The 26454-nt window shown below is 34.1% G+C and overlaps 1 protein-coding gene across 1 annotated transcript in view; it reads left to right on the forward strand.

The window, feature by feature from the left end:
* TLL1 (tolloid like 1) overlaps window positions 1-26454 on the forward strand; it is a 271395-nt gene that overhangs the window by 151576 nt on the left and 93365 nt on the right. The window contains exon 9 of the mRNA XM_007471538.1: window positions 4798-4913. Coding sequence (XP_007471600.1) covers window positions 4798-4913 — 116 coding nt within the window. The remainder of the gene's footprint in view (window positions 1-4797; window positions 4914-26454) is intronic.

The following is a 26454-nucleotide window of genomic DNA, read 5'->3' on the forward strand; positions in this document are numbered from 1 at the left end:
AAAAAAAAAAAAAAAAAAGTTTAAGGGAGCCATGGATGTATGAAAAAGTTAATTAGGTAGTGCTAAGTTGATTAGATATAGTTTTATTTCTTCCCATACTCTAGAGTTTATCAAGATTTTGGGGGAAGAGATTTATATAATACATTATTGTCTGTTTTATTTAGAGTTAGTAAAATTATAAATGTGTTCTTATAAAAAAATGGAAAAAGGATTCTCTATCTTTGATATATGGTGGATGTTGCAGACATTTGCTTGGGAAAATATCTGTAGATGTAAATATAATCAGCAGTAAATTTAATCATATTGTTAATAACACAAGAATTTGTAATAATTTCTCAGCCACACACAATCCAAGTAGCATTTATACAATTCAAACACAATTTTCTATCTTGGAAGAGGTAAGTTATACTAGAATCATGTGATGCAAAAGTGAGATGTATCATAGAATAAAGAACTTTTTATTATTAACTATTTTTTAACTTTGGTGAAACACACACAACATTAGACCTGTCCTATTAACAAATTTCTAATTGCACAATACAGTACTGTTAACTATATACACATTGCTTTACAGCAGATCTCTAGAACTTTTCCAGCTTGCATGACTGAACTGAAACTCTATACCTTTTGAACAGCAGCTCCCTGTTCCTGTCCTCCCAAACTCTGGCAACCACCATTTTACTTTCCACCTCTTTGAGTCTGACTACTTTAGAAACCTTCTGCAGTATTTGTCCTTCTGTGTGTGGCTGGCTTATTGCACTTAGAATAATGTCCTCAGGGTTCATCCATGTTGTTAGCACATGATAGATTTCTTTCTGTTTTAAGGCTGAATAATATTCCATTGTATGTATATACCACATTTTCTTTATTCATTCATCCAGTGATGGACATTTAGTTTGTTTCTACCTCTTGGCTACTCTGAATAATGCTTCAATGAATATGTGAGTGTATGTATTTCTTCAAGATTCTGTTTTCAGTTCTTTTGCATCAATATCCAGAAGTAGAATTGCTGGATAATTTGGTAGTTCTATTTATAATAGCTGAGGAAACTCATACTGTTTTCCACAGTGACTGCACCATTTTAATTTCCTACCAACAGTTAAAGTGGTTCCAATTTCTCCACATCCTCACCAGCACTTGTTATTTCCTGTTTTTTGATAATGGCCATCTTAACAGGTGTGAGGTGATATCTCATTGTGGTTTTGATTTGCATTCCCCTGATGATTAGTGATTTTGAGCATTTTTTTCTTGTATCTATTGGCCATTTGTATGTCTTCTTTGAACTGTCTATTCAAGTCCTTTGTCCATTTTATAATTTGGTTATTTGGGGTCTGTTGTTCTTTGTTTGTTTTTTTGCTATTGAGTTGTAAGAGCTCCTTATATATTTTGGATAGTAACCCCTTATGAGATGCATGATTTGCATATGTTTTCTTCCATTCCGAAGATTGCTTTTCACTCTATTGATTGTTTCCTTCACTGCACAGAAGCTTTTTAGTTTGATGTAGTCCCCCTTGTCTATTTTTGCTTTTAAAGCCTGTACTTTTAGTGCCAATATCTGAGCAATCATTGCCAAGATCACAGTTATGGAACTTTTCACATATGTTTTTTCTTCTAGGAATTTTACAATTTTGGGTCTTCCTTTTAACTCTTTAATCCACTTTGAGTTGATTTTTGTGTATAATGAAAGAAAAGGGTCCAATTTCATTCTTTTGTATGTGTATATCTAATTTCCCCAACACCATTTATGGAAGAGACTATCCTTTCCATGTTGTATAGTCTTGGCACCCTTGCTGAAGATCCCATTTTACTGTTTAGGTGTGGGTTTATTTTTGGCTCTTTATTCTGTCCCATTGGTCTATAAGTCTCTCTTATGCCAGTACCATACTCTTAATTACTGTAGATTTGTAATATGTTTTGAAGTCAAGAAGTGTGAGGCTTCCAGCTTTGTTCTTTTTTCTCAAGGTTGTTTTGGCTATTTAGGGTTTGTGGTTCTATATGAATTTTAAGACACTTTTCCCCATTTCTGCAAAAAACGCCACTGGGAATTTGATAGGGATTGCACTTAATCTGTAGATTGCTTTGGGTAGTAAGGATAACATTTTAACAATATTAAGTCTTCCAATCCATGAAAACATTTCTTTGTCTCCTTAAATTTCTTTCAGCAATGTTTTGTAGTTTTCACCTTACATATCTTTTGACTTATTGGTTAAGTTTATTCTTAAATATTTTATTCTTTTTGGTGTTCTTATAAATGGGGTTGTTTTCATAATTTCCTTTTCATATTGTTTGTTGTTAGTTTATGCAACTGATTTTGTGAGTTGATTTTGTATTCTGTAATTTTGTTGAGTATTTTTTATTACCTCTGACAGTATATCTTTTTTGTCTGTGGAATCTTTATAATTTTGTACATATAAGATCATGACATCTGCCTAGAGAGATAGAAGCTTAACTTCTGAATTATGTTTCATTTTAGAGTAATTTTGATTAGGAGAGTGATAATAATTTGCCTTTGTATATTTCTTTATGCCTTTTTTCTCTTAAATAAGACTGCATTTTGTAGCTCAAAGGTATATTCTAACAATTAAGCGCACAGTCTTCCTACCTGTGTCAGAGGTATCTAAGGGTTAAAAAGAGAACTTTGGGCATCACAATACTTGACCCCTACAAAACAACTTTATGAAGTACGTATTAATAAGATAGCCACTTTACAGAAGAGAAAACTGAAGTTGAAGCTTTTGAGACTTGCGTGTATGACATAATTAACAAAGGGTAATGCCATGACTCAACTTCTCTTTTCTCATCCACATAGCTTTCTGAGTAAATGGACAGACTGTGTATTTAACTTAGTAGTACCATCTTTCCCTTTAGTTCTTTTAATATTAAAGTTTTTTTTATATATCTTCGCATGAATCAACAAACGGCCAGGAAAATTGATGAAATTTTCTGAAATAGTGATCATGTAGCCTGGGACAGCCACACTTATTGAGGAAAATGCACAAATGATTATCACAACTTGACAATATTATTTGTACTTCTTGAATTATAAGCAGGTGCTATATAATAGATTTACTTGAATTATATTCTGTTTTTTTACATTTTAGAGAGTTTTTTATCTTTTTTATCAGAACCATAATGTTTGTTTACATTTATGAGTCAAATATATTTAATTTTTTAAATTCCACTTTAGGAAATCCAGTACCAGCATTCTATATGGCTTAGTGGAGTTTTCACTTATTTCAAAATTTATTTCTAAACTACTGTAAATTGCAGCTTTTTTTCATTGAAACACAATCAATTCCCAAATGACTATTTAGCATCTAAACTGATCCTAGTTAGAAGCACATTGTTTGCATTAATAAATCTTAACAAATTTTCCTTTTTCTAAGGGTTCTTGTAATGTCACATTTACCAGTATCCTTAGATGATTCTTGGAAAGGGCTGATTATATATTTTTTACCTTGAGCATTTTTGTTTCATTCTGAAGCTGCTTTTATCTACCTATTCATCAGAATAAACACTGCTTGCTCTTACTTTAAATTTATTTTGTTGTGCAAACATAATATCTGTGTTTCTAAATAAATATTTATATCTTATCAGACTGTTTTTACAGCTCTATTTTGTGTTTTCAAAGCCATCATCTTTGTTTCTTCATTTAAATCAAGATATGCAGAACCATTTATAATTTATTGATTTGATGAGACAAGAGTTCACTTGCTGGGAGCTATGGTTCTATAATATTGTAGTATATCAGTTTTTATTTCAGTCTCCTTCAGAAGGAAGGAGCTGTTCTTTCTAATTGTTGAGTGAAGGTTATAAACATGTTTATATAAATCTTTATATAAACTGGCTGCAGTATAGGAATTATTCTTGAATTAAGGATACTTAAAGCAGCCTAGGTTCATGTGGCTCATACCATGTTTTGCAAAAACAACAAGAAAATCCATTATAGAATGCTTCTAACTACAAACCTTGGCTGAAACAGAGTTAATTATGCTCTGTTCTTGCCTTTGTTGAAATGGCCTATAGATATCAATCACACAGATCTTGAGGCTGTGTAGCTGATTATTATTTGCTATTTCAGATGACTGGTAATCACTTCCAAGAAATTAGAAAGACTTAGTAAGAGGAAAATATAATTGCTTTTCCAGTAATTTCTACTTATGATTGACAGAAAACAGAGAATAAATAAATGTCTACATGAAAATTTGTGTCTTCTGTGATGTTTTTATCTTTCAATTTTTTTCCAATTTATTTTGAAAAAACAATTTTCGTTGTGTGTGACATTTTGGCACCTCTTATTGATTATTTATTCATTATTATTTAAGATTTCTTTTTTCAACCTTGATATGGTATTCATTATTAAAATTAACCTCACTCTATACCAAGTAATTATACTTATGGAATGTTTCGTGTGGTCCCAGAGCCACATCAACTAGGTATCCACTGGCCTGAAGCTGAATATGGGTGACGTATAAGTTGGCTACTGGCTTCCTGAGAATGAATGAGAAAGGTTTCCATGAGGAAGAACTTTGTGGTTCTTCAGGTTATTTATCTCATTATCTTGTTATATGGTTAGCTATAGTAATCCGATTAAGTATACTGAAATTCTAGTAAGAAAGATGTAAAAAGAAATTACTTAGAAAGGAAAAGTGTTTTATAAAATACAAATATATATTCTTGTCTAACACCAAAAAACTGGAGATTTTATTTATGAGGTCAATGTCTTTCATAAAAATTAGAGAAAAATCTTATCTTTTTCATCTTTTAAAAAAATCAAACATTTTTTTTTTCTTTCAGCATGTGGAGAAACCCTACAAGAATCCAATGGCAACCTTTCCTCCCCAGGATTTCCAAATGGCTACCCATCTTATACACACTGCATCTGGAGAGTTTCTGTGACTGCAGGAGAGAAGGTAGTTTATCCCATCAAGAGTTCTCCTTTAATCTCAGATGCAAAGGTTCATTTTCTTTCAAATATAATTCATTTTGTTTTTTATTCTTGTTTGATTAATAAAATAGCTCAGAAATTTTATAATGGAAATTACTCAAAGTCTAGGAATTTTTTGAAAGATGTAATTTTAAAAGAAATGGTAAATTGTCTAAAAGGGTTGACATAATACAAATTATGTACTCAGATACACTGAAATTAAGTTAAAAGTCAGTATCATATGGATAACTAGAAAAATCCCACACATTTTAAAATTGAGAAATATACATCAAATATCCAATCCATTCAAGAAGATATTGTGATTAAAATTAGAAATTATTTTCAATTATAACAAAAATACTGAAAATACCAAACCTGTAAGATTCACCTAAAGCAGTACTTAGAAGGAAATTCACAGACCTAAATGCTCATATTAGGAAATAAGAAATACCCAAAACTAATGAGATTGACATCCACATAAAGAGACTAGAAAAAGAGCAATAAAATAAATGAAAAAGTACATAAAGGAGAAAGTAATAAATAAAAGATAAAGAAAATATCATGGTATTGTACAAAGTATGGACAAAGTTGGTACTTGAAACAATTTAGAAAAATAGAGAAATGGGTGAAAAGAGATCAAGAGGAAAAAGAATAACAGAGAAAGCACAATTAGCTAATATTTAGAATAAAATGATTATTATAACCATAGATACTTTAGGAACCAAAAGAACATTTTGAACATTATGCCAATAACTTTAAAAATGTAAATGAAATGGGCAAATTACTACAAAATATTACTTACTAAGTTCTTATTTGAAAAGAAATAAAAAGCTTGAATGCTCCTATAACCACTAAAGAAATCAAATTACTATTTAATTGAATTATTAGTCAAAAGTTTTTCAACAATGAAATCCAGACTCAGATGGCTTCATCAGTGAGTTCGACCCAACAATTAAATAAGAAATAAGTGTAATCTAATATAAAGTCTTCCACAGAATAAAATAAAAGATACACTCTCCTATTTATATGGTTAGCAAAACCTTGATAGCCATCCTGATGACAAGAACAGTGTAAGAAAGGAAAATTTTAACCCAGACTCACACTTGAATATGTATGTAAAATCCTCCCCACATTACCCAACCAAATGCAAATATATATGCCTCTGTATGTATGTATGTATGTATCTATCAATCTGTAAATATATAAATAATATATACATATTTCAAGGGCAGATATATGCATGGATATGTGTATATATGTATGATATATTATGTATATATGTTTGTGTGTATATGTATGTGTACATATATACAAGCACCATTAGATGAGTATCTCAATTAAATCAAGAAAAAAAATCTATTAATGATTTAACAACAACAACAAAGCCTGAGCAAACTAGGAATGGAAGAGTATTAATCTTATAAAGAGGAGCAACAAAAATTAGTGCAAATACCATTATCATTAGGGTAATTCTGAAAGTATTTCCTTTGAGATAGGTAAAAAACCAAGTATGTCCACCAGTCCTCTTCTTTTTTTTAACATTTTGGTGGAAATAGTAGCATGTTAAGGCAAGAAAATGAAATTACACATGTAAGGATTAAAAAGGAAGCCATAAAATTCCTTTTATCATATTGTTTGGTTATAGAATTTAAAATTATTAAGAAGTGAAATGAATAAATCTATTAATTTCTGGATTCTGTCTGGAATGCTAACCTTAAAAAGTCTTCCCAGACCAAGATTATAATGATATAAATTTTTGTTTTTTACTAGTTATTAAATTTTTATCCTTTGTCTTTGACTAATTCGTATGGAATGACTCATATACACTTTGAGTTTTGGTGGAAAAGCAAACGCAGTTAAGAAAGTTTCAACTCCCTGATTTTTGAATGTTGTTATGAGTATCATGGGTATGGAGTTGTCCAGGATGTTGCAATACTCACAATGAAAACTAAATGAAACTCTTGTGTAGCATAAACAGATTTTATATATAAAAAGTTACAACTGACTTGTAATACATGAATTCATACATAATTCTTTATATAGTTATTTTCAGTATTGTGAGTCTACGTTGTAATATAGTTATAGGTGTTGATCAATTTCTGTTTAGATCCTTTGAATAAGCCCCTGAAAACATATTATGAAAATCATTATAAAGGTACTGAAGAGCAAGATATAAAAGATGATAAAGCTTCAGAGAAAGTTTAAAACTGTACATGATATATTTTTTTTAGTTTTTCTTAGTTTTTTTAAAAACATTTTTATTGGAGTCTAGTTGATTTACAATGTTGTGTTAGTTTCAGGTGTATAGCAAAGTGAATCTGTTTTACATATACATATATCCACTCTTTTTTAGATTCTTTTCCCATATAGGCCATTACAGAGTATTGAGTAGAGTTCCCTGTGCTATAGAGTAGGTCCTTATTAGTTATCGATTTTATATATAGCAATGTGTGTATGTCAATCCCAATCTCCCACTTTATCCCTTCCCCCACCTTACCCCCGGTAACAATAAGTTTGTTTTCTACATCTGTAACTCTGTTGATGTTTTGTAGATAAGTTCATTTGTACCATTTTTTAAGATTCTACATATGTTATATCATATGACGTTTGTCTTTCTCTGACTTATTTCACTCAATATGACACTCTCTAGATCCATCCATGTTGCTGCGATATACATTAGTTTTTAAAATAAAGCATTGTAGAATATGGAAAGTTTTGGCACAAGATTAATCAAATTAAATCAGTTTGTAAGAGCAAGATAATACCTGGAAAAAAAAGTTTCTCCTATCTAATTGCAGTACCCGTACCATCAGCATTCAAAGTTTACTCAGTTTTCTTGTATGTAGGATTACTAATAAAATATTTTCCAAAATGTTGCAAATAGGAAGAAATAAACAAATCTATCATTTTTTCTCCTATATTTTTAATATTGTGTACAATGATGAGCAAATAAATTTATTATTATAAGTGGCCAATGAACAATATTAGCTCTTTTTTATTATATTTTTATTATTTTCTTTCAATATTTAAGTTCATTCTGCTCTTCTTTTTTATTTTATTGAAGTATTGTTGATTTACAGTTTTATATCAGTTTCAGGTGTACAGCATAGTGATTCAGTATTTTTATAGATTATACTCTGTTAAAATTATTACAAGATAATGGCTATAGTTATCTGTGCTGTACAATATATCCTTTTTGCTTACTTATTTTATATATAGTAGTTTTTATCTTTTATTCACATGCCCCTTATTTGTCCCTCCTCCTTTCCCTCTCCCTTCTGGTAACTACAAGTTTTTTTTTCTATATCTGTGAGTCTGTTTCTGTTTTGTATATACATTCATTTGTATTATATTTTAGAATCCACGTATAAGTGATTTCATACAGTATTAAGCATAATATTCTCTGGATCCATCTGTGTTGCTGCAAATGGCAGAATTTCATTCTTTTTATGGCTAATACTGCTATGTACATAGGAATATAATATATATATACATATATGTATATATGTATATATATATATACATATATATATATATATATGGCACATCTTCTATATCCATTCATCTGTAGATTGACACTTGGGTGCTTCCATATATTGGCTATTGTAAATAGAGCTGCTGTGAACGTTGGGGTGCATGTATCCTTTTGAATTAGTGTTTTCATTTTTTCCAGATATATACCCAGGGATCAAATTGCTGGATCATATGATAGTTCAATTTTTAGTTTTTTGAGGAACCTCCATACTGTTTTCCAGAGTGGCTGCACCAATTTACTTTACCACCAATAGTGTAGGAGGGTTCTCTTTTCTCCACATCCTCTCCAACATTTGCTATTTGTAGACGTTTTGATTATAGCCATTCTGACAGGTGTGAGGTGATATCCCCTTGTGGGTTTGATTTTCATTTCTCTAATAATTAGCCATATTGAGCATCTCTTCATGTGTCTGTTGGCCATCTGTATGTCTTTTTTGGAAAAATGTCTGTCAGAAGCTTCTTTCCAGTTTTTGATTGGATTGCCTTTTTTTTTATATTGAGTTGTATGAGCTGTTTATGTATTTTGGATATTAACCCCTTGTCGATCATGTCATTTGCAAACATTTTCTTTCATTAAGTTGTCTTTTTGTTTTGTTGATGGTTTCCTTTCCTGTGCAAAAGCTTTTAAGTTTAATTAAGTCCCATTTGTTTACTTTTGCTCTTATTTCTTTTGCCTTAGGAGACAGATCAAACAAATATTGCTACTATTTGTGTCAAGAAGTGCTCTGCCTATGTTCTCTTCTAGGATTTTTATGGTTTCAGGTCTTTCATTTAGGTCTTTAATACATTTTGAGTTTATTTTTATATAAGGTGTGAGGAAATGTTCTAATTTCATTCTTGTAAATGTAGCTGTCCCATTTTCTGAGCACCATTTATTGAAAATGCTGTCTTTTCTCCATTGTATATTCTTGCTTCCTTTGTCTCAGATTAACTGACTATAAGTGTGTGGCTTTATTTCCAAGCCATCCATTCTGTTCCATTGTTCTATATATCTGTTATTGTGCCAATACCATACTATAGTTTTGTGTCTAGCCTGAAGTCTGGGAGTGTGATATATTCAATTTTGTTGCTTTTTCCCATGATTGCTTTGGCACTTTTGTGTCTTCTGTGGTTCTATATGATCTTAGGATTATTTGTTCTAGTTCTCTGAAAAATACCATGGACATTTGATAGAGATTGCATTAAATCTAGAGATTTTATGGGTCTTTTTTACTTATTTGGTCGAGTTTAACTCACTAATTTCAACCATCTTTTCTTTTATCATACAAACATTTAAAGCTATAAATATTCCTTTAAAAACTACTTTATCTGAATTTCACCAGCTTGACACATAATATTTTTTTATTTTTCAGTTTTAATTATCTTCTTCATCTTTTACCATTTCTTCTGCCCACATATTTTTCAGGAATATATTTTTTTATTTGCAAACATATGTTATTTTTCCAATCTTTCTTTTCTTATTAATTTCTTCTTTAATCACTTTTTGGAGAAAGACTGTAGTCTGTATGATATCACACTTTGAAATAGCTTGAGGCTGGTGGTATGAACTTGGAATTGACCAATGTTCATTAATAAAAATATATTTGCTTGAAAATGTGTTTTGTCCAACAGTTGGCTGCAAAGTTTTCTATATTCATGTTAATCTTCTTAATTGTGCTTTTTATATATTCTCTATTTTATTGATTTTGCTTCATCTATCAAATAGTAGAAAAGTATGTTTATATATAATAATAATAAAATATTATTTGCCACTATTTGATAGATTTATTAAATGCTCTGTACAGTTTTAAAATATTTTTACACAACATTATTGTATAATGTATACATATAGGTTTAGAATATTACATCTTCCTGATAAACATTTATCATTATATACAAAATCTCTTTATCTCTAGTCATCATTTAGGTAAAAACTCCATTTTTTTCTGATATTAATAAATCTACACTTTTTTTTGACTAATACTTCTGTCTGGTATATCTTTATCTTACTTTGCACATTTAGGCATTCAAGATGTAGGTCTAAAGTGTGTTGCTTTTAGACAAAAAACAGTTTTCTTTTATTTTTTTTTAATGAATCCATGATGGTAAGTTTTGTCTTTAACTAGAGTGCTTATTGCAGTTACATCTATTATGGTTACTGATGTATTATTGCTCCTTATTTGCATTCTCTGTGTCCCACTTGGTTTATTTTGTTCTATATTTTGCCTTCTTATGTATTGAATTATGGTTTGAATTTCCACATTTCATTTTTTATCCCTCTACTGGTGTGGAAATTTTAAATGTGTATTCTATTATTTGGTATCTTCTTCTACCAGCCTACACTTTTTTTTTTAACATCTTTATTGGGTATAACTGCTTTACAATGGTGTGTTAGTTTCTGCTTTATAACAAAGTGAATCAGCTATACATACACATATATCCCCCATATCTACTCCCTCTTGCATCTCCCTCCAACCCTTCATATCCCAACCCTCTAGGTGGTCACAAAGCACCAAGCTGATCTCACTGTGCTATGTGGCTACTTCCCACTAGCTATCTATTTTACATTCGGTAGTGTATATAGGTCCATGCCACACTCTCACTTTGTCCCAGCTTATGCATCCCCATCGCTGTGTCCTCAAGTCCATTCTCTAAGTCTTTGTCTTTATTCCTGTCCTGCCTCTAGGTTCTTCGCATCAATTTCTTTTTCTTTTTTCTTTTTTAAAAATTCTATAAATATGTGTTAGCATATGGTTTTTGTTTTTCTCTTTCTGACTTACTTAACTCTGTATGACAGTCTAGAGGTCCATCCACCTCACTATAAATAACTCAGTTTCGTTCCTTTTTATGGCTGAGTAATATTCCATTGCATATATTTGCCACATCTTCTTTATCTATTCATCTGTTGATGGACACTTAAGTTGCTTCCTGTCCTGCCTATTGTAAATAGAGCTGCAATGAACATTTTGGTACATAACTCTTTTTGAATTATGGTTTTCTCAGGGTATATGCCCAGTAGTGGGATTGCTGGGTTGTATGGTAGTTCTATTATTATTTTTTATGGAATGTCCAAACTGTTCTCCATAGGGGCTGTATCAGTGTGCATTCCCACCAACAGTGCAAGAGAGTCCATTTTTCTGCACACCCTCTCCACCATTTATTGTTTGTAGTTTTTTTGATGATGGCCATTCTGACCGGTGTGAGATGATATCTCATTGTAGTTTTGATTTGCATTTATCTAATGATTAACGATGTTGAGCATTCTTTCATGTGTCTGTTGGCAATCTGTATATCTTCTTTGGAGAAATGTCTATTTAGATCTTCTGCCCATTTTTGGATTAGGTTGTTTGTTTTTTTAATGTTGAGCTGCTTGTAAATTTTGGAGATTAATCCTTTGTCAGTTGTTAATTTGCAAATATTTTCTCCCATTCTGAAGGTTTTCTTTTCGGCTTGTTTATGGTTTCCTTTGCTGTGCAAAAGCTTTGAAGTTTCATTAGGTCTCATTTGTTTATTTTTCTATTTTTTTCCATTTCTCTAGGAGGTGGGTCAAAAAGATTCTTGCTGTGATTTATGTCATAGAGTGTTCTGCCTATGTTTTCCTTTCAGAATTTGATGGTGCCTGGCCTTACATTTAGGTCTTTAATCCATTTTTAGTTTATCTTTGTGTATGGTGTTAAGGAGTGTTCTAATTTCATTCTTTTACATGTACCTGTCGAAGTTTTCCCAGCACCACTTATTGAAGAAGCTGTCTTTTCTCCACTGTATATTCTTGCCTCCTTTATCAAAGATAAGGTGACCATATGTGTGTGGGTTTATCTCTGTCCAGTTCCATTGATATGTATTTCTATTTCTGTACCAGTACCATACTGTCTTGATTACTATAGCTTTGTAGTATAGTCTCTTAAGTCAGGGAGTCTGATTCGTCCAGCTCCATTTTTCTTTCTCAAGATTGCTTTGGCTATTCGGGGTCTTTTGTGTTTCCATACAAATTGTGATGTTTGTTGTTCTAGTTCTGTGAAAAATGCCAGTGGTAGTTTCATAGGGATTGCATTGAATCTGTAGATTGATTTGGGTAGTAGAGTCATTTTCATAATGTTGATTCTTCCAATCCAAGGGTATGGCATATCCCTCCATCTGTTTGTATCATCTTTAATTTCTTTCATCAGTGTCTTATACTTTTCTGCATACAGGTTTTTGTCTCTTTAGGTAGGTTTATTCCTAGGTATTTTATTCTTTTTGTTGCAATGGTAAATGGGAGTGTTTTCTTAAATTCACTTTCAGATTTTTCATCATTAGTGTATAGGAATGCAAGAGATTTCTGTGCACTAATTTTGTGTCCTGCTACTCTATCAAATTCATTGCTTAGCTCTAGCATTTTTCTGGTAGCATCCTTAGGATTCTCTATGTATAGTACCATTTCATCTGCAGTGACAGCTTTACTTCTTCTTTTCCAAATTGGATTCTTTTATTTCTTTTTCTTCTCTAATTGCTGTGGGTAAAACTTCCAAAACTATGTTGAATAATAGTGGTAAGAGTGGGCAGCATTGTATTCTTCCATATCTTAGTGGAAATGGTTTCAGTTTTTCATCATTGAGGACAATGTTGGCTGTGGGTTTGTCATATATGACCTTTATTATGTTGAGGAAAGTTCCCTCTCTGTCTACTTTCTGGAGGGTTTTTATCAAAAATGGGTGTTGAATTTTCTCAAAAGCTTTCTCTGCATCTATTGAGATGATCATATGGTTTTTCTCCTTCAGTTTGTTAATATGGTGTATCACGTTGCTTGACTTGCATATATTGAAGCGTCCTTTCATTCCAGGGATAAACACCACTTGATCATAGTTTATGATCCTTATAATGTGCTGTTGGATTCTGTTTGCTAGTATTTTGTTGAGGATTTTTTCATTTATTTTCATCAGTGATATTGGCTTGTAGTTTTCTTTCTTTGTGACATCTTTGTCTGGTTTTGGTATCAGAGTGATGATGGCCTTGTAGAATGAGTTTCACAGTGTTCCGCCCTCTACTATATTTTGGAAGAGTTTGAGAAGGATAGGTGTTAGCTCTTCTCTAAATGTTTGATAGAATTCGCCTGTGAAGCCATCTGGTCCTGGGCTTTTGTTTGTTGGAAGTTTTTTAATCACAGTTTCAATTTCAGTGCTTGTGATTGGTCTGTTCATATTTTATTTCTTCCTGGTTCAGTCTTGGAAGGTTGTTGATTTCTAAGAATTTGTCCATTTCTTCCAGGTTGTCTATTTTATTGGCATATAGTTGATTGTAGTAATCTCTCATGCTCCTTTCTATTTCTGCAGTGTCAGCTGTTACTTCTTTTTCATTTCTAATTCTATTGACTTGAGTCTTCTCCCTTTTTTTCTTCATAAGTCTGGCTAATGGTTTATCAATATTGTTTCTCTTCTCAAAGAACCAGCTTTTAGTTATATTGATGCTTGCTATCATTTCCTTCATTTCTTTTTCACTTATTTCTCATCTAATCTTTGTGATTTCTTTCCTTCTGCTAATTTTTGCGTTCTTTTGTTCTTTCTCTAATTGCCTTAGGTGTAGGGTTAGGTTGTTTATTTGAGATGTTTCTTGTTTCTTAAGGTCGGATTGTATTGCTATAACATTCCCTCTTAGAACTGCTTTCGCTGCATCCCATAGGTTTTGGGTCATGGTGTTTTCACTGTCATTTGTTTCTAGGTATTTTTTGATTTCCTCTTTGATTTCTTCAGTGATATCTTGTTTATTAATAGTGTGTTGTTTAGCCCCCATGTGTTTGTATTTCTTATAGATTTTTTTCCTGTAATTGATATGTAGTTTCATAGTGATGTGGTCGGAAAAGATACTTGATACAATTTCAATTTTCTTAAATTTACCAAGGCTTGATTTGTGACCCAAGATATGATCTATCCTGGAGAATGTTCCATGAGCACTTGAGAAGAATGTGTATACTGTTGTTTTGGGTTGGAATCTCCTATAATTATCCATTAAGTCCATCTTGTTTAATATATCGTTTAAAGCTTGTGTTTCCTTATTCATATTCATATTGGATGATATGTCCATTGGTGATAGTGGGGTGTTAAAGTCCCCTACTATGATTGTGTTACTGTTGATTTCCCCTATTATGGCTGTTAGTATTTGCCTTATGTATTGAGGTGCTCCTATGTTGGGTGCTTAAATATTTACCATTGTTATATCTTCTTCTTGGATCAATCCCTTGATCATTATGTAGTGTCCTTCTTTGTCTCCTGTAATAGTCTTTATTTCAAAGTCTATTTTGTCTGATATGAGAATTGCTACTCCAGCTATCTTTTGATTTCCATTTGCATGGAATATCATTTTCCATCCCCACACTTTCAGTCTGTATGCATCCTTAGCTCTGAAGTAGTTCTCTTGCAGACAACATATATACAGGTCTTGATTTTGTATCCATTCAGCCAGTCTATGCCTTTTGGTTGGAGCATTTAACCCATTTACATTTAAGGTAATTATCGATATGTATTTTCCTTTTACCATTTTCTTAACTGCTTTGGGTTTATTAATGTAGGTCCTTTCCTTCTCCTGTGTTTCCTGCCTAGGGAAGTTCCTTTAGCATTTGTTGTAATGCTGGTTTGGTGGTGCTGAACTCTCTCAGCTTTTGCTTCTCTGTGAAATTTTTAATTTCTCCATCAAATCTGAATTAGATCCTTGCTGGGTAGAGTAATCTTGGTTGAAGGTTTTTCTCCCTCATCACTTTAAATATGTCCTGCCACTCCCTTCTGGCTTGCAAAGTTTCTGCTGAAAGATCAGCTGTTAACCTTATGGGGATTCCCTTATGTGTTGTTTTTCCCTTGCTGCTTTTAATATGTTTTCTTTGTATTTAATTTTTGACAGTTTGATAAATATATGTCTTGGCGTATTTCTCCTTGGATTTATCCTGTATGGGTCTCTCTGTGCTTCCTGGACTTGATTAACTATTTCCTTTCCCATGTTAGGGAAGTGTTCAACTATAATCTCTTCAAATATTTTCTCCATCCCTTTCTTTTTCTCTTCTTCTTCTGGAACCCCTCTAATTCGAATGTTGGTGCATTTAATGCTGTGCTAGCTATCTCTGAGACTGTCCTCCATTCTTTTCATTCTTTTATCTTTATTCTGTTCTGCAGTAGTTATTTCCACTATTTTATCTCCCAGGTTACTTATCCATTCCTCTGCCTCTGTTATTCTGCTATTGATCCCTTCTAGAGAATCTTTAATTTCATTTATTGTGTTGTTCATCACTGTTTGTTTGCTGTTTAGTTCTTCTAGGTCCTTGTTATACATTTCCTGTATTTTGTCCATTCTATTTTCAAGATTTTGGATCATCTTCACTATCATTATTATGAATGCTTTTTCAGGTAGATTCCCTATTTCCTCTTCATTTGTTAGGTCTGGTGAGTTTTTGCCTTCCTCCTTCATCTGTGTGTTTCTCTGTCTTATCATTTTGCTCTACTTACTGTGTTTGGGGTCTCCTTTTCACAGGTTGCAGGTTCATAGTTTCCGTTGTTTTTCATGTCTGTGCCCAGTGGCTATGGTTGGTTCAGTGGGTTGTGTAGGCTCCCTGGTGGAGGGGCCTAGTGCCTGTGTTCTGGTGGATGAAGCTGGATCTTGTCTTTCTGGTGGGCAGGCCCACGTCTGTCGGTGTGTTTTGTGGTGTCTGTGGCCTTATTATGATTTTAAGCAGCCTCTCTGCTAATGGCTGGGGTTGTGTTCCTGTCTTGCTAGTTGTTTGGCATAGTGTGTCCTGCACTGTAGCTTGCTGGTCGTTGAGTGGAGATGGGTCTTGGCATTGAGATAGAGATCTCTGGGAGATTTTTGCCGTTTGTTATTGCTTAGAGCTGGGAGGTCTCTTGTGGACCAGTGTCCTGAACTTGTCTCTCCCACCTCACTGGCACAACCCTGACACCTGGCTGGATCTCCAAGAGTTTGTCATCCACACAGCTCAGAATAAAAGTGAGAAAGAAAGAAAGAGAAAGAAAGAAGGAAGGAAGGAAGGAAGGAAGGAAGGAAGGAAGGAAGGAAGAAAGAAGAAAGAAAGAAGATAAAATAAAGTTATTAAAATAGAAAAACAATTATTAACAAAAAAAATTTTTAAGTAATTAAAAAAAAGGACAGAGAGAACCTTAGGACAAATGGTAAAAGCAAAGCTATACAGACAAAATCACAGACACAAGCATACACATATACACTCACAAAAAGAGAAAAAGTCAAAAATATATATACATATCCTTGCTCCCAAAGTCTACCTCCTCAATTTGGGGTGATTTGTTGTCTCTTCAGGTATTCCACAGATGCAGGGTACATCAAGTTGATTGTGGAGATTTAATCCACTGCTCCTGAGGCTGCTGGAAGAAATTTCCCTTTCTCTTCTTTGTTCACGCAGCTCCAGGAGTTCAGCTTTGGATCTGGAACCGCCTCTTCGTGTAGGTCGCATGAGGGCGTCTGTTCTTAGCTCAGACAAGACAGGAACCCTCCCTGGGAGGGGTACGGATGCAGGATGAGGCTGTGGCAGCAGAGGCCAATGTGACGTTGCACCAGCCTCAGGCGTGCAGTTTGTCCTCCTGGGGAAGTAGTCCCTGGATCCCAGGACCCTGGCAGAGGCGGGCTGCACAGCCTCCCAGCAGGGGAAGTGTGGATAGTGACCTGTGCTTGCTCACAGGCTTCTTGGTGGCAGCAGCAGCAGCCTTAGCGTCTCATGCACATCTCCGAGGTCTGCGCTGATAGCCACGGCTCATGCCCGTCTCTGGACCTCCTTTAAGCAGCACTAGTAATCCCCTCTCCTCGCGCACCAGGAAACAAGGAGGCAAGAAAAAGTCTCTTGCCTCTTTGGCAGCTCCAGACTTTTCCCCAGACTCCCGCCTGGCTAGCTATGGCGGACTAGCGCCCTTCAGGTTGTGTTCACGCAGCCGACCCCGTCCTCTCCCTGGGATCCGACCTCCAAAGCCCAAACCTCAGCTCCCAGTACCCGCTCGCCCCGGTGGGTGAGCAGACAAACCTCTCGGGCTGGTGAGTGCTGGTCAGCAACGATCCTCTGTGTGGGAATCTCCCCGCTTTGCCCTCTGCACCCCTGTTGCTGCGCTCTCCTCCTTGGCTCTGAAGCTTCCCCCCTCTGCGACCCGCTTTCTCCGCCCGCGAAGGGGCTTCCTAGTGTGTGGAGATCTTTCCTCCTTCACAGCTCCCTCCCACTGGTGCAGGTCCCCTCCCTATTCTTTTGTCTCTGCTTTTTCTTTTTCCTTTTGCCCTACCCAGGTACATGGAGGAGTTTCTTTCTTTTTGGGAGGTCTGAGGTCTTCTGCCAACGTTCAGTAGGTGTTCTGTAGGAGTTGTTCCACATGTAGATGTATTTCTGATGTATTTGTGGGGAGGAAGGTGAGGTGATCTCCGTGTCTTACTCTTCCATCATCTTGAAGCTCCAGCCTACTCTTTTAATGGAGTTATACATAATTAGTATCTTTATCCTCCTCCCAAACGATAAAAGATGCTAAAAAAGGATTATGATTCAAATTGCCACATGCTATTATTTTGACTAGTTTTCAAGCTTGTTTTCTTCCTGAAGCAAATGAGATATTATTGGTTTTTGCACTTAACATTGATCTATATGCAGATATTTACCTAACATGTTTATTGGGATAAAAAAATACAACATAAAATTGCTGTCTAAACCATTTTCTCAAATACTGATTGATTGATGGATTGATTGATTTAGCTTGCCCTGTGTCTTCTTTGCAGCACACGGGATCTTAGTTGCGGCATGCAGACTCTTAGTTGCGGTATGCAGACTTCTTAGTTATGGCATGCAGACTCTTTAGTTGTGGCATGCATGTGGATCTAGTTCCCCAACCAGGGATTGAACCTGGGCCCCCTGCATTGGGAGTGTATATTCTTACCCAGTGGACCACTAGGGAAGTTCTTTAACCATTCTTAAATATACAATTTAATAGTGTTAGATACATTCACACTTTATGAAACAGATCTCCAGAACTTTTTAATCTTGTAAAACTGAATCTCTATATCTGTTAAACAGCTCTCCTTTGTCCCCTCCCCTCAGTTCTGGTAAGCACTATTTACTTTCTGTTTCTTATGAATTTGACTGCTTTAGATACCTCATATAAGTGAAGTCACACAGTATTTGTCCTTTTGTAACTGACTTATTTTACTTTGCATAATGGCCTCAAGGCTTATTCATGTTGTAGCATGTATAACTTCTCGGGGATTGCTGCATCATATTGCAGTTCTATTTTTAATTTTTTGAGGACCCTTCATACTGTCTTCCATAGTGGCTGCACTATTCAGAATCTCTCCAACACCACACATGGGGTCCAGTTTCTCCACATCTTCACCAACATGTGTTATTTTCAAATGTTTTGATGCTCACCATTCTAATGGGTGTGAGGTGATAATTCCATATGGTTTTGATTTGCATTTCTCTCATGATTAGTGATACTCAGCATTTTTTCATATGATTATTGGCCATTTGTATATCATCCTCAGTGAAATGTCTATTCAAGCCTTTTGCCCATTTTTTAAATTGGATTATTTAATTTTTTTCTTGTTGTGTTGTAGGGGTCCTTTATATATTCTGGATTCTTACCCCTGATGAAATACATGACTTGCAAATATTATGTCCTTTTCTGTAGATGCCTTTTGACAATGTTGATCATTTCCTTTGCTTCACAAAAGCTTTTTAGTTGATGGAGTACAAATTATCTAATTTTTGGTTTTGTTTCTTTTGCTTTTGGAGCCATAAAAAGGAATCATTGCCAGATCCAGTATAATGAAGATTTTCCCCTATGTTTTCTCCTCAGAGGTTTAGAGTTTTGAGTTTTATGTATAGGTCTTTAATCCATTGTTAAGTTAATTTTTGTATATGGCTTCAGATAAGAATCTAAATTCATTCTCTTCCACATAGAAATCCATTTTTCTCAACAACATTTGTTAAAGATTTACCAAATATTTTTATGCAGTATTCCTTCTCCCATCTCAGACTTCCATCAAAGCTCATTTTGTCCTGCTTATAGTTTATATTTTAAATTCGTTCTTTAGCTTAGCTGGTTTTGGTGGTATTTTTCCTATTTGAAATGTGGATTTAAAAAAATTAAAGTATAGTTGATTTATTATATTAGTTTCATGTGTACAGCATAGTGATTCAATATTTTTATATATTATACTCCATTTAAAGATTTTTACTTGAATTCATGATAATATAGTTTCATTAGATATAATTAGCTATATATTCAACTTGTTAAAATTCAAAATTTGCAGAAATACTTTAAAAAATATTCTTAATGTAGAATCCTGGAAATTCACATTTTCATAACAGATTTAATGAGCATGAAAAATGTAATAAGTTAATAACCATATAAAATAAAGTTGCAAGTTATTTAGAGTGGTACTGATTGCTGATGATTTCTCAAAGAAGTTTTTTCAAATTGTATAATTTTGGATACTTCCCATATAATAAAATGTATTTCAAGTGTATTGAAAAATAATGTGTAGCCTCTTCATTTTTTTATAAAACTAGTAAAATTCTGATAGGCACACTCCATACAACACATAAGAAAAAATTATGAAGTGCTTCACATACAAATATAAACACATAGTTGTTATATAAATATAATCAAATCAAATCAACCTCTATCGCTTATAAAATTATAAATTCTTTGATTTAGTAATTTGAGAGTAGTTCAGTGTTATAAAATCTGTTTGTCACATAATAATATCAAAATGGAAAACAAAACTCTAAGTTTTCCCATAAATGCTAGTAACACTAGAATTTAGTATGCATATTTAATAATAACGAGGTGAATTAGGACTAGATAGGTTTATGTTAAATACAATGAATAGAAGAAACTAATCCTTATTCAATGTTTACATATACAAGGTGTTTTGCTAACTTTCTCTAACCTACTCATACCCCACTGAGTTTAGTATTACAATTATCTCCATTTTACATGTAAAGAAAATTAAACTTAAGAAAGGATTGAGTCATCTGTCTAATATCACACAGATTGCATTTGGCAGAGATAATCACTACATTTTTTTGTAAATGTAAAAAGTGATATTCTTTTTACACTTTCCTCTTTTCAAAAATTCAAAAGAGAATATCACTTTCCTCTTTTCAAAAATTCAAAAGAATCAACTAGAAAACAAGTGTAGAGTTGATCAAATAAAAACAAATATATTAAACTGTAATAGATTTTAGATAACTGAAGACTATACTGTGGGACTAACAGAACGATATATTGTGTATAAGGATGTAATATAAATTGTCAGATTTTCCAAAATTAATGTATGGTTTAAATGTAATTCCATACAAATTTCCAATAGATTTTTGTTTTATACCAGACCAACCTTTTCTAGAATTTATTTCTAAACTAAAGTATTTGGAATAACCAAGGCAATTTTTTTTTAAATCTTTATTGGAGTATAGTTGCTTTAAAATGGCATGTTAGTTTCTGCTTTATAACAAAGTGAATCAGTTATACATATACATATATTCCCATATCTCTTCCCTCTAGCATCTCCCTCCCTCCCACCCTCACAATCACACCCCTCTAGGTGGTCACAAAGCACTAATATGATCTCCCTGTGCTATGCGGCTGCTTCCCACCAGCTATCTATTATATGTTTGGTACTGTATATATGTCCATGCCACTCTCTGAGTTTATCCAAGCTTACCTTTCCCCCTCCCCGTATCCTCAAGTCCATTCTCTAGTAGGTCTGCGTCTTTATTCCTGACTTCCCCCTAGGTTCTTCATGACATTTTTTTTTCTTTTTTAGATTCCATATATATGTGTTAGCATAGAGTATTTGTTTTTCTCCTTCTGAGTTACTTCACTCTGTATGACAGTGTAGAAGTCCATCCACCTCACTACAACTAACTCTGTTTCGTTCCTTTTTATGGCTGAGTAATATTCCATTGTATATATGTGCCACACCTCCTTTATCCAGTCATCTGTTGATGGACACTTAGGTTGCTTCCAGGTCCTGGTTATTGTAAATAGAGCTGCAATGAACATTTTGGTACATGACTCTTTTTTAATTATGGTTTTCTCAGGGTATATGCCCAGTAGGGGGATTCCTGGGTCATATGGTAGTTCTACTTTTCATTTCTTAAGGAACGTCTATACTGTTCTCCATAGTGGCTGTATCAGTGTACATTACCACCAACAGTGCAAGAGGGTCCCCTTTTCTACACAACCTCTCCAGCATTTATTGTTTGTAGATTTTTTGATGATGGCCATTCTGACCAGTGTGAAATGATATCTCAGTGTAGTTTTGATTTGCATTTCTCTAATGATTAATGATGTGGAGCATTCTTTCATGTGTTTGTTGGAAATCTGTATATCTTCTTTGGAGAAATGTCTATTTAGGTGTTCTGCCTATTTTTGTATTGGGTTGTTTGTTTTTTAAATGTTGAGCTGCTTGTACATTTTGGTGATTGATCCTTTGTCAGTTGCTTCATTTGCAAATATTTTCTCCCACTCTGAAGGTTGTCTTTTTGTCTTTTTTATGGTTTCCTTTGCTGTGCAAAAGCTTTGAAGTTTCATTGGGTCCCATTTCTTTATTTTTGTTTTTCTTTCCATTACTCCAGGAGGTGGATCAAAAAGGATCTTGCTGTGATTTATGTTATAGCATGTTCTGCCTATGTTTTCCTCTAAGTATTTGATGGTGTCTCGCCTTCCATTTAGGTCTTTAATCCATTTTGAGTTTATTGTTTACTATGGTGTTAGGGCGTGCTCTAATTTCATTCTTTTACATGTACCTGTCCGGTTTTCCCAGCACCACTTATTGAAGAGGCTGTCTTCTCCACTGTATATTCTTGCCTCCTTTATCAAAGATAAGGTGACGATATGTGCATGGGTTTATCTCTGGACTTTCTATACTGTTCCATTAATCTATATTTCTCTTTCTGTGCCAGTACCATACTTTCTTGATTACTGTAGCTTTCTAGTATAGTCTGAAGTCAGGGAGCCTGATTCCTCCAGCTCCATTTTATTTTCCCAAAATTCTTTGGCTATTCGGGGTCTTTTGTGTTTCCATACAAATTGTGAAATTTTTTGTTCTAGCTCTGTGATGAATGACAGTGATAGTTTCATAGGGATTGCATTGATTCAGTAGATTGCTTTGGGTAATAGAGTCATTTTCCCAATGTTGATCCTTCCAATCCAAGAGCATGGTAAATCACTCCATCTATTGGTATCATCTTTAATTTCTTTCATCTGTGTCTTATAATTTTCTGTATACAGGTCTTTGTCTCCTTAGTTAGGTTTATTCCTAGATATTTTATTCTTTCTGTTGCAATGCTAAATGGGAGTGTTTTCTTAAATTCATTTTCAGATTTTTCATCATTAGTGTATAGGAATGCCAGAGATTTCTGTGCACTAATTTTGTATCCTGCTACTTTACCAAATTCATTGATTAGCTCTAGTAGTTTTCTGGTAGCATCTTTAGGATTCTCTATGTATAGTATCATGTCATCTGCAAACAGTGACAGCTTTACCTCTTCTTTTCCAATTTGGATTCCTTTTATTTATTTTTCTTCTCTGATTGCTGTGGGTAAAACTTCCAAAACTATGTTGAATAATAGTGGTAAGAGTGGGCAGCCTTGTATTCTTCCATATCTTAGTGGAAATGGTTTCAGTTTTTCACCATTGAGGACGATGTTGGCTGTGGGTTTGTCATATACGGCCTTCATTATGGTGAAGAAAGTTCCCTCTATTCCTACTTTCTGCCGGGTTTTTATCATGAGTGGGTGCTGAATTTTGTTGAAAACTTTCTATGCATCTATTGAGATGATCATATGGTTTTTCTCCTTCAGTTTGTTAACATGGTGTATCACGTCGATTGATTTAGTATATTGAAGAATCCTTGCATTCCTGGGTTAAAGCACACTTGATCATGGTGTATGATCGTTTTAATGTGTTGTTGGATTCTGTTTGCTAGTATTTTGTTGAGGATTTTTTGCATCTATGTTCATCAGTGATATTGGCCTATAGTTTTCTTTCTTTGTGACATCCTTGTCTGGTTTTGGTATCAGAGTGATGGTGGCCTTGTAGAATGAGTTTTGGAGTGTTCCTCCCTCTGCTTTATTTTGGAAGAGCTTGAGAAGAATAGGTGTTAACTCTTCTCTCTCTCTCTCTCTCTCTCTATATATATATATATTTTTTTTTTTGCGGTACGTGGGCCTCTCACTATTGTGGCCCCTCCCGTTGCGGAGCACAGTGATTGGTCTGTTCATATTTTCTGTGGCAGAGGGTTAAAGGAAGAAGTTGTATCCTTTTTCTTCTTCCCCCACCCCTACAGCCTCTGCTGTAATACAACAACCTTCCCAACAGGTGGGGAGAGACCAAAGGAATGGAGAACAATCTATTCTTCACAATGATATCAGCTACGTAATGGTCATGTTAGTATTTCTGAGTACAGTCCTGCATCGGCAGGCGGACTCTCAACCACTGCGCCACCTGGGAAGCCCATCTTCTCTATATTTTTGATAGAATTCACCTGTGACACCATCTGGTCCTGGGCTTTTGTTTGTTTGTAAGATTTTTAATCAGAGTTTCAATTTCAGTGCTTGTGATTGGTCTGTTCATATTTTCTATTTCTTCCTGGCTCAGTCTCAGAAGGTTGTGCATGTCTACAAATTTGTCCATTTCTTCCAGGTTGTCCATTTTGTTGGCATACAGTTGCTTGTAGTAATCTCTCATGATCCTTTGTATTTCTGCAGTGTCAGTTGTTATTTCACCTTTTTCACTTGTAATTCTATTGATTTGAGTCTTTTCCCTTTTTTTCTTAATAAGTGTGGCTAATGGTTTATCAATTTTGTTTATCTTATCAAAGAACCAGCTTTTAGTGTTGCTCTTTGCTATTATTTCCTTCATTTCTTTTTCATTTATTTCTGATCTGATCATTATGATTTCTTTCCTTCTGCTAACTTTGGGATTCTTTTGTTCTGCTTTCTCTAATTGCTTTAGGTGTAAGTTTAGGTTGTTTATTTGAGATGTTTCTTGTTTCTTAATGTAGGATTGTATTGCTCTAATCTTCCCTCTTAGAACTGCTTTCGCTGCATCCCATAGATTTTGGGTCGTCATGTTTTCATTGTCATTTGTTTCAAGGTATTTTTTTATTTCCTCTTTGATTTCTTCAGTGATCTCTTAGCTAGTGTGTTGTTTAGCCTCCATGTGTTTGTATTTCTTACAGATTTTTTCCCTGTAATTGATATCTAATCTATAGTGCTGTGGTCAGAAATGATCCTTGATAGGATTTCAATATTTTTAGTTACCAAGGTTTAATTTGTGACCCAAGATATGATGTATCCTGGAGAATGTTTCATGAGCACTTGAGAAGAATATGTATCCTGTTGTTTTCAGATGGAATCTCCTATAGATATCCATTAAGTCCATCTTGTTTTATGTATCATTTAAAGCTTGTGTTTCCTTATTTATTTTCATTTTGGATGATGTGTCCATTGATGAAAGTGGGGTGTTAAAGTTCCCTACTATGATTGTGTTACTGTTGATTTCCCCTATTATGGCTGTTAGTATTTGCCTTATGTATTGACCTGCTCCTATGTTGGGTGCATAAATATTTACAATTGTTATGTCTTCTTCTTGGATTGATCCCTTCATCATTATGTAGTGTCCTTCTTTGTGTCTTGTAATAGTCTTTATTTTAAAGTCTATTATTTCTGATATGAGAATTGCTACTCTAGCTTACTTTTGATTTCCTTTTGCATGGAATATCATTTTCCATCACCTCACTTTCAGTCTGTATGTGTCCCTAGGTCTGAAGTGTTTCTCTCATACACAGCATATATACAGGTCTTGTTTTTGTATCCATTCAGCCAGTCTATGTCTTTTGGTTGGAGCATTAAATCCATTTACATTTAAGGTAATTATTGATATGTATATTCCTATTACCATTTTCTTGATTGCCTTGGGTTTATTATTGTAGGTCCTTTCCTTCTCTTGTGTTGCCTGCCTGAAGAAGGTCCTTTAGCATTTGTTGTAAGGCTGGTTTGGTGGTGCTGAATTCTCTTGTTTTGCTTTTCTGTTAAGCTTTTAATTTCTCTGTCAAATCTCAATGAGATCCTTGCTGGGTAGAGCAATCTTGGTTGTTGGATTTTCTCCTTCATCACTTCAAATATGTCCTGCCATTCCCTTCTGGCTTGCAAAGTTTCTGCTGAAAGATCAGCTGTTAACCCTATGGGGATTCCCTTATGTATTATTTGTTTTTCCCTTGCTGCTTTTGATAATTGTTCTTTGTATTTACTTTTTGTTAGTTTGATTAATATGTGTCTTGGCATGTTTCTCTTTGGATTTATCCTGTATGGGACTCTTTGTGCTTTCTGGACTTGATTAAATTTCTTTTCCCATATTAGGGAAGTTTTCAACTTTAATCTCTTCTAATATTTTCTCAGTCCCTTTCTTTTTCTCTCCTTCTTCTGGGACCTGTATAATTCGAATGTTGGTGCATTTAATGTAATCCAAGAGGTCTCTGAGACTGTCCTCAATTCTTTTCATTCTTTTTTCTTTATTCTGTTCTGCAGTAGTTATTTCCACTATTTTATCTTCCAGGTTACTTATCCATTCTTCTGCCTCAGATATTCTGTTATTGATCCCTTATAGAGAATCTTTAATTTCTTTTGTTGTGTTTTTCATCACAATTTGCTTGCTCTTTAGTTCTTCTAGGTCCTTGTTAAACTTTTCCTGTATTTTCTCCATTCTATTTCCATGATTTTGGATCATCTTTACTATCATTTTTTGGAATTCTTTTTCAAGTAGATTGCCTATTTCCTCTTCATTTCTTAGGTCTGGTCGGTTTTTGCCTTGCTCCTTCATCTGTGTGTTTATCTGTCTTATCATTTTGCTTAACTTACTGTGTTTGGGGTCTCCTTTTCACAGGTTGCAGATTCGTAGTTCCCCTTGTTTTTGCTGTCTGTGCCCAGTGGCTAAGATTGGTTTAGTAGGTTGTGTTGGCTTCCTCGTGTAGGGGACTAGTGCCTT

The sequence above is a fragment of the Lipotes vexillifer genome, unplaced genomic scaffold, assembly GCF_000442215.2.
Source record: "Lipotes vexillifer unplaced genomic scaffold, Lipotes_vexillifer_v1.1 scaffold1208, whole genome shotgun sequence".
NCBI lineage: Eukaryota > Metazoa > Chordata > Mammalia > Artiodactyla > Lipotidae > Lipotes > Lipotes vexillifer.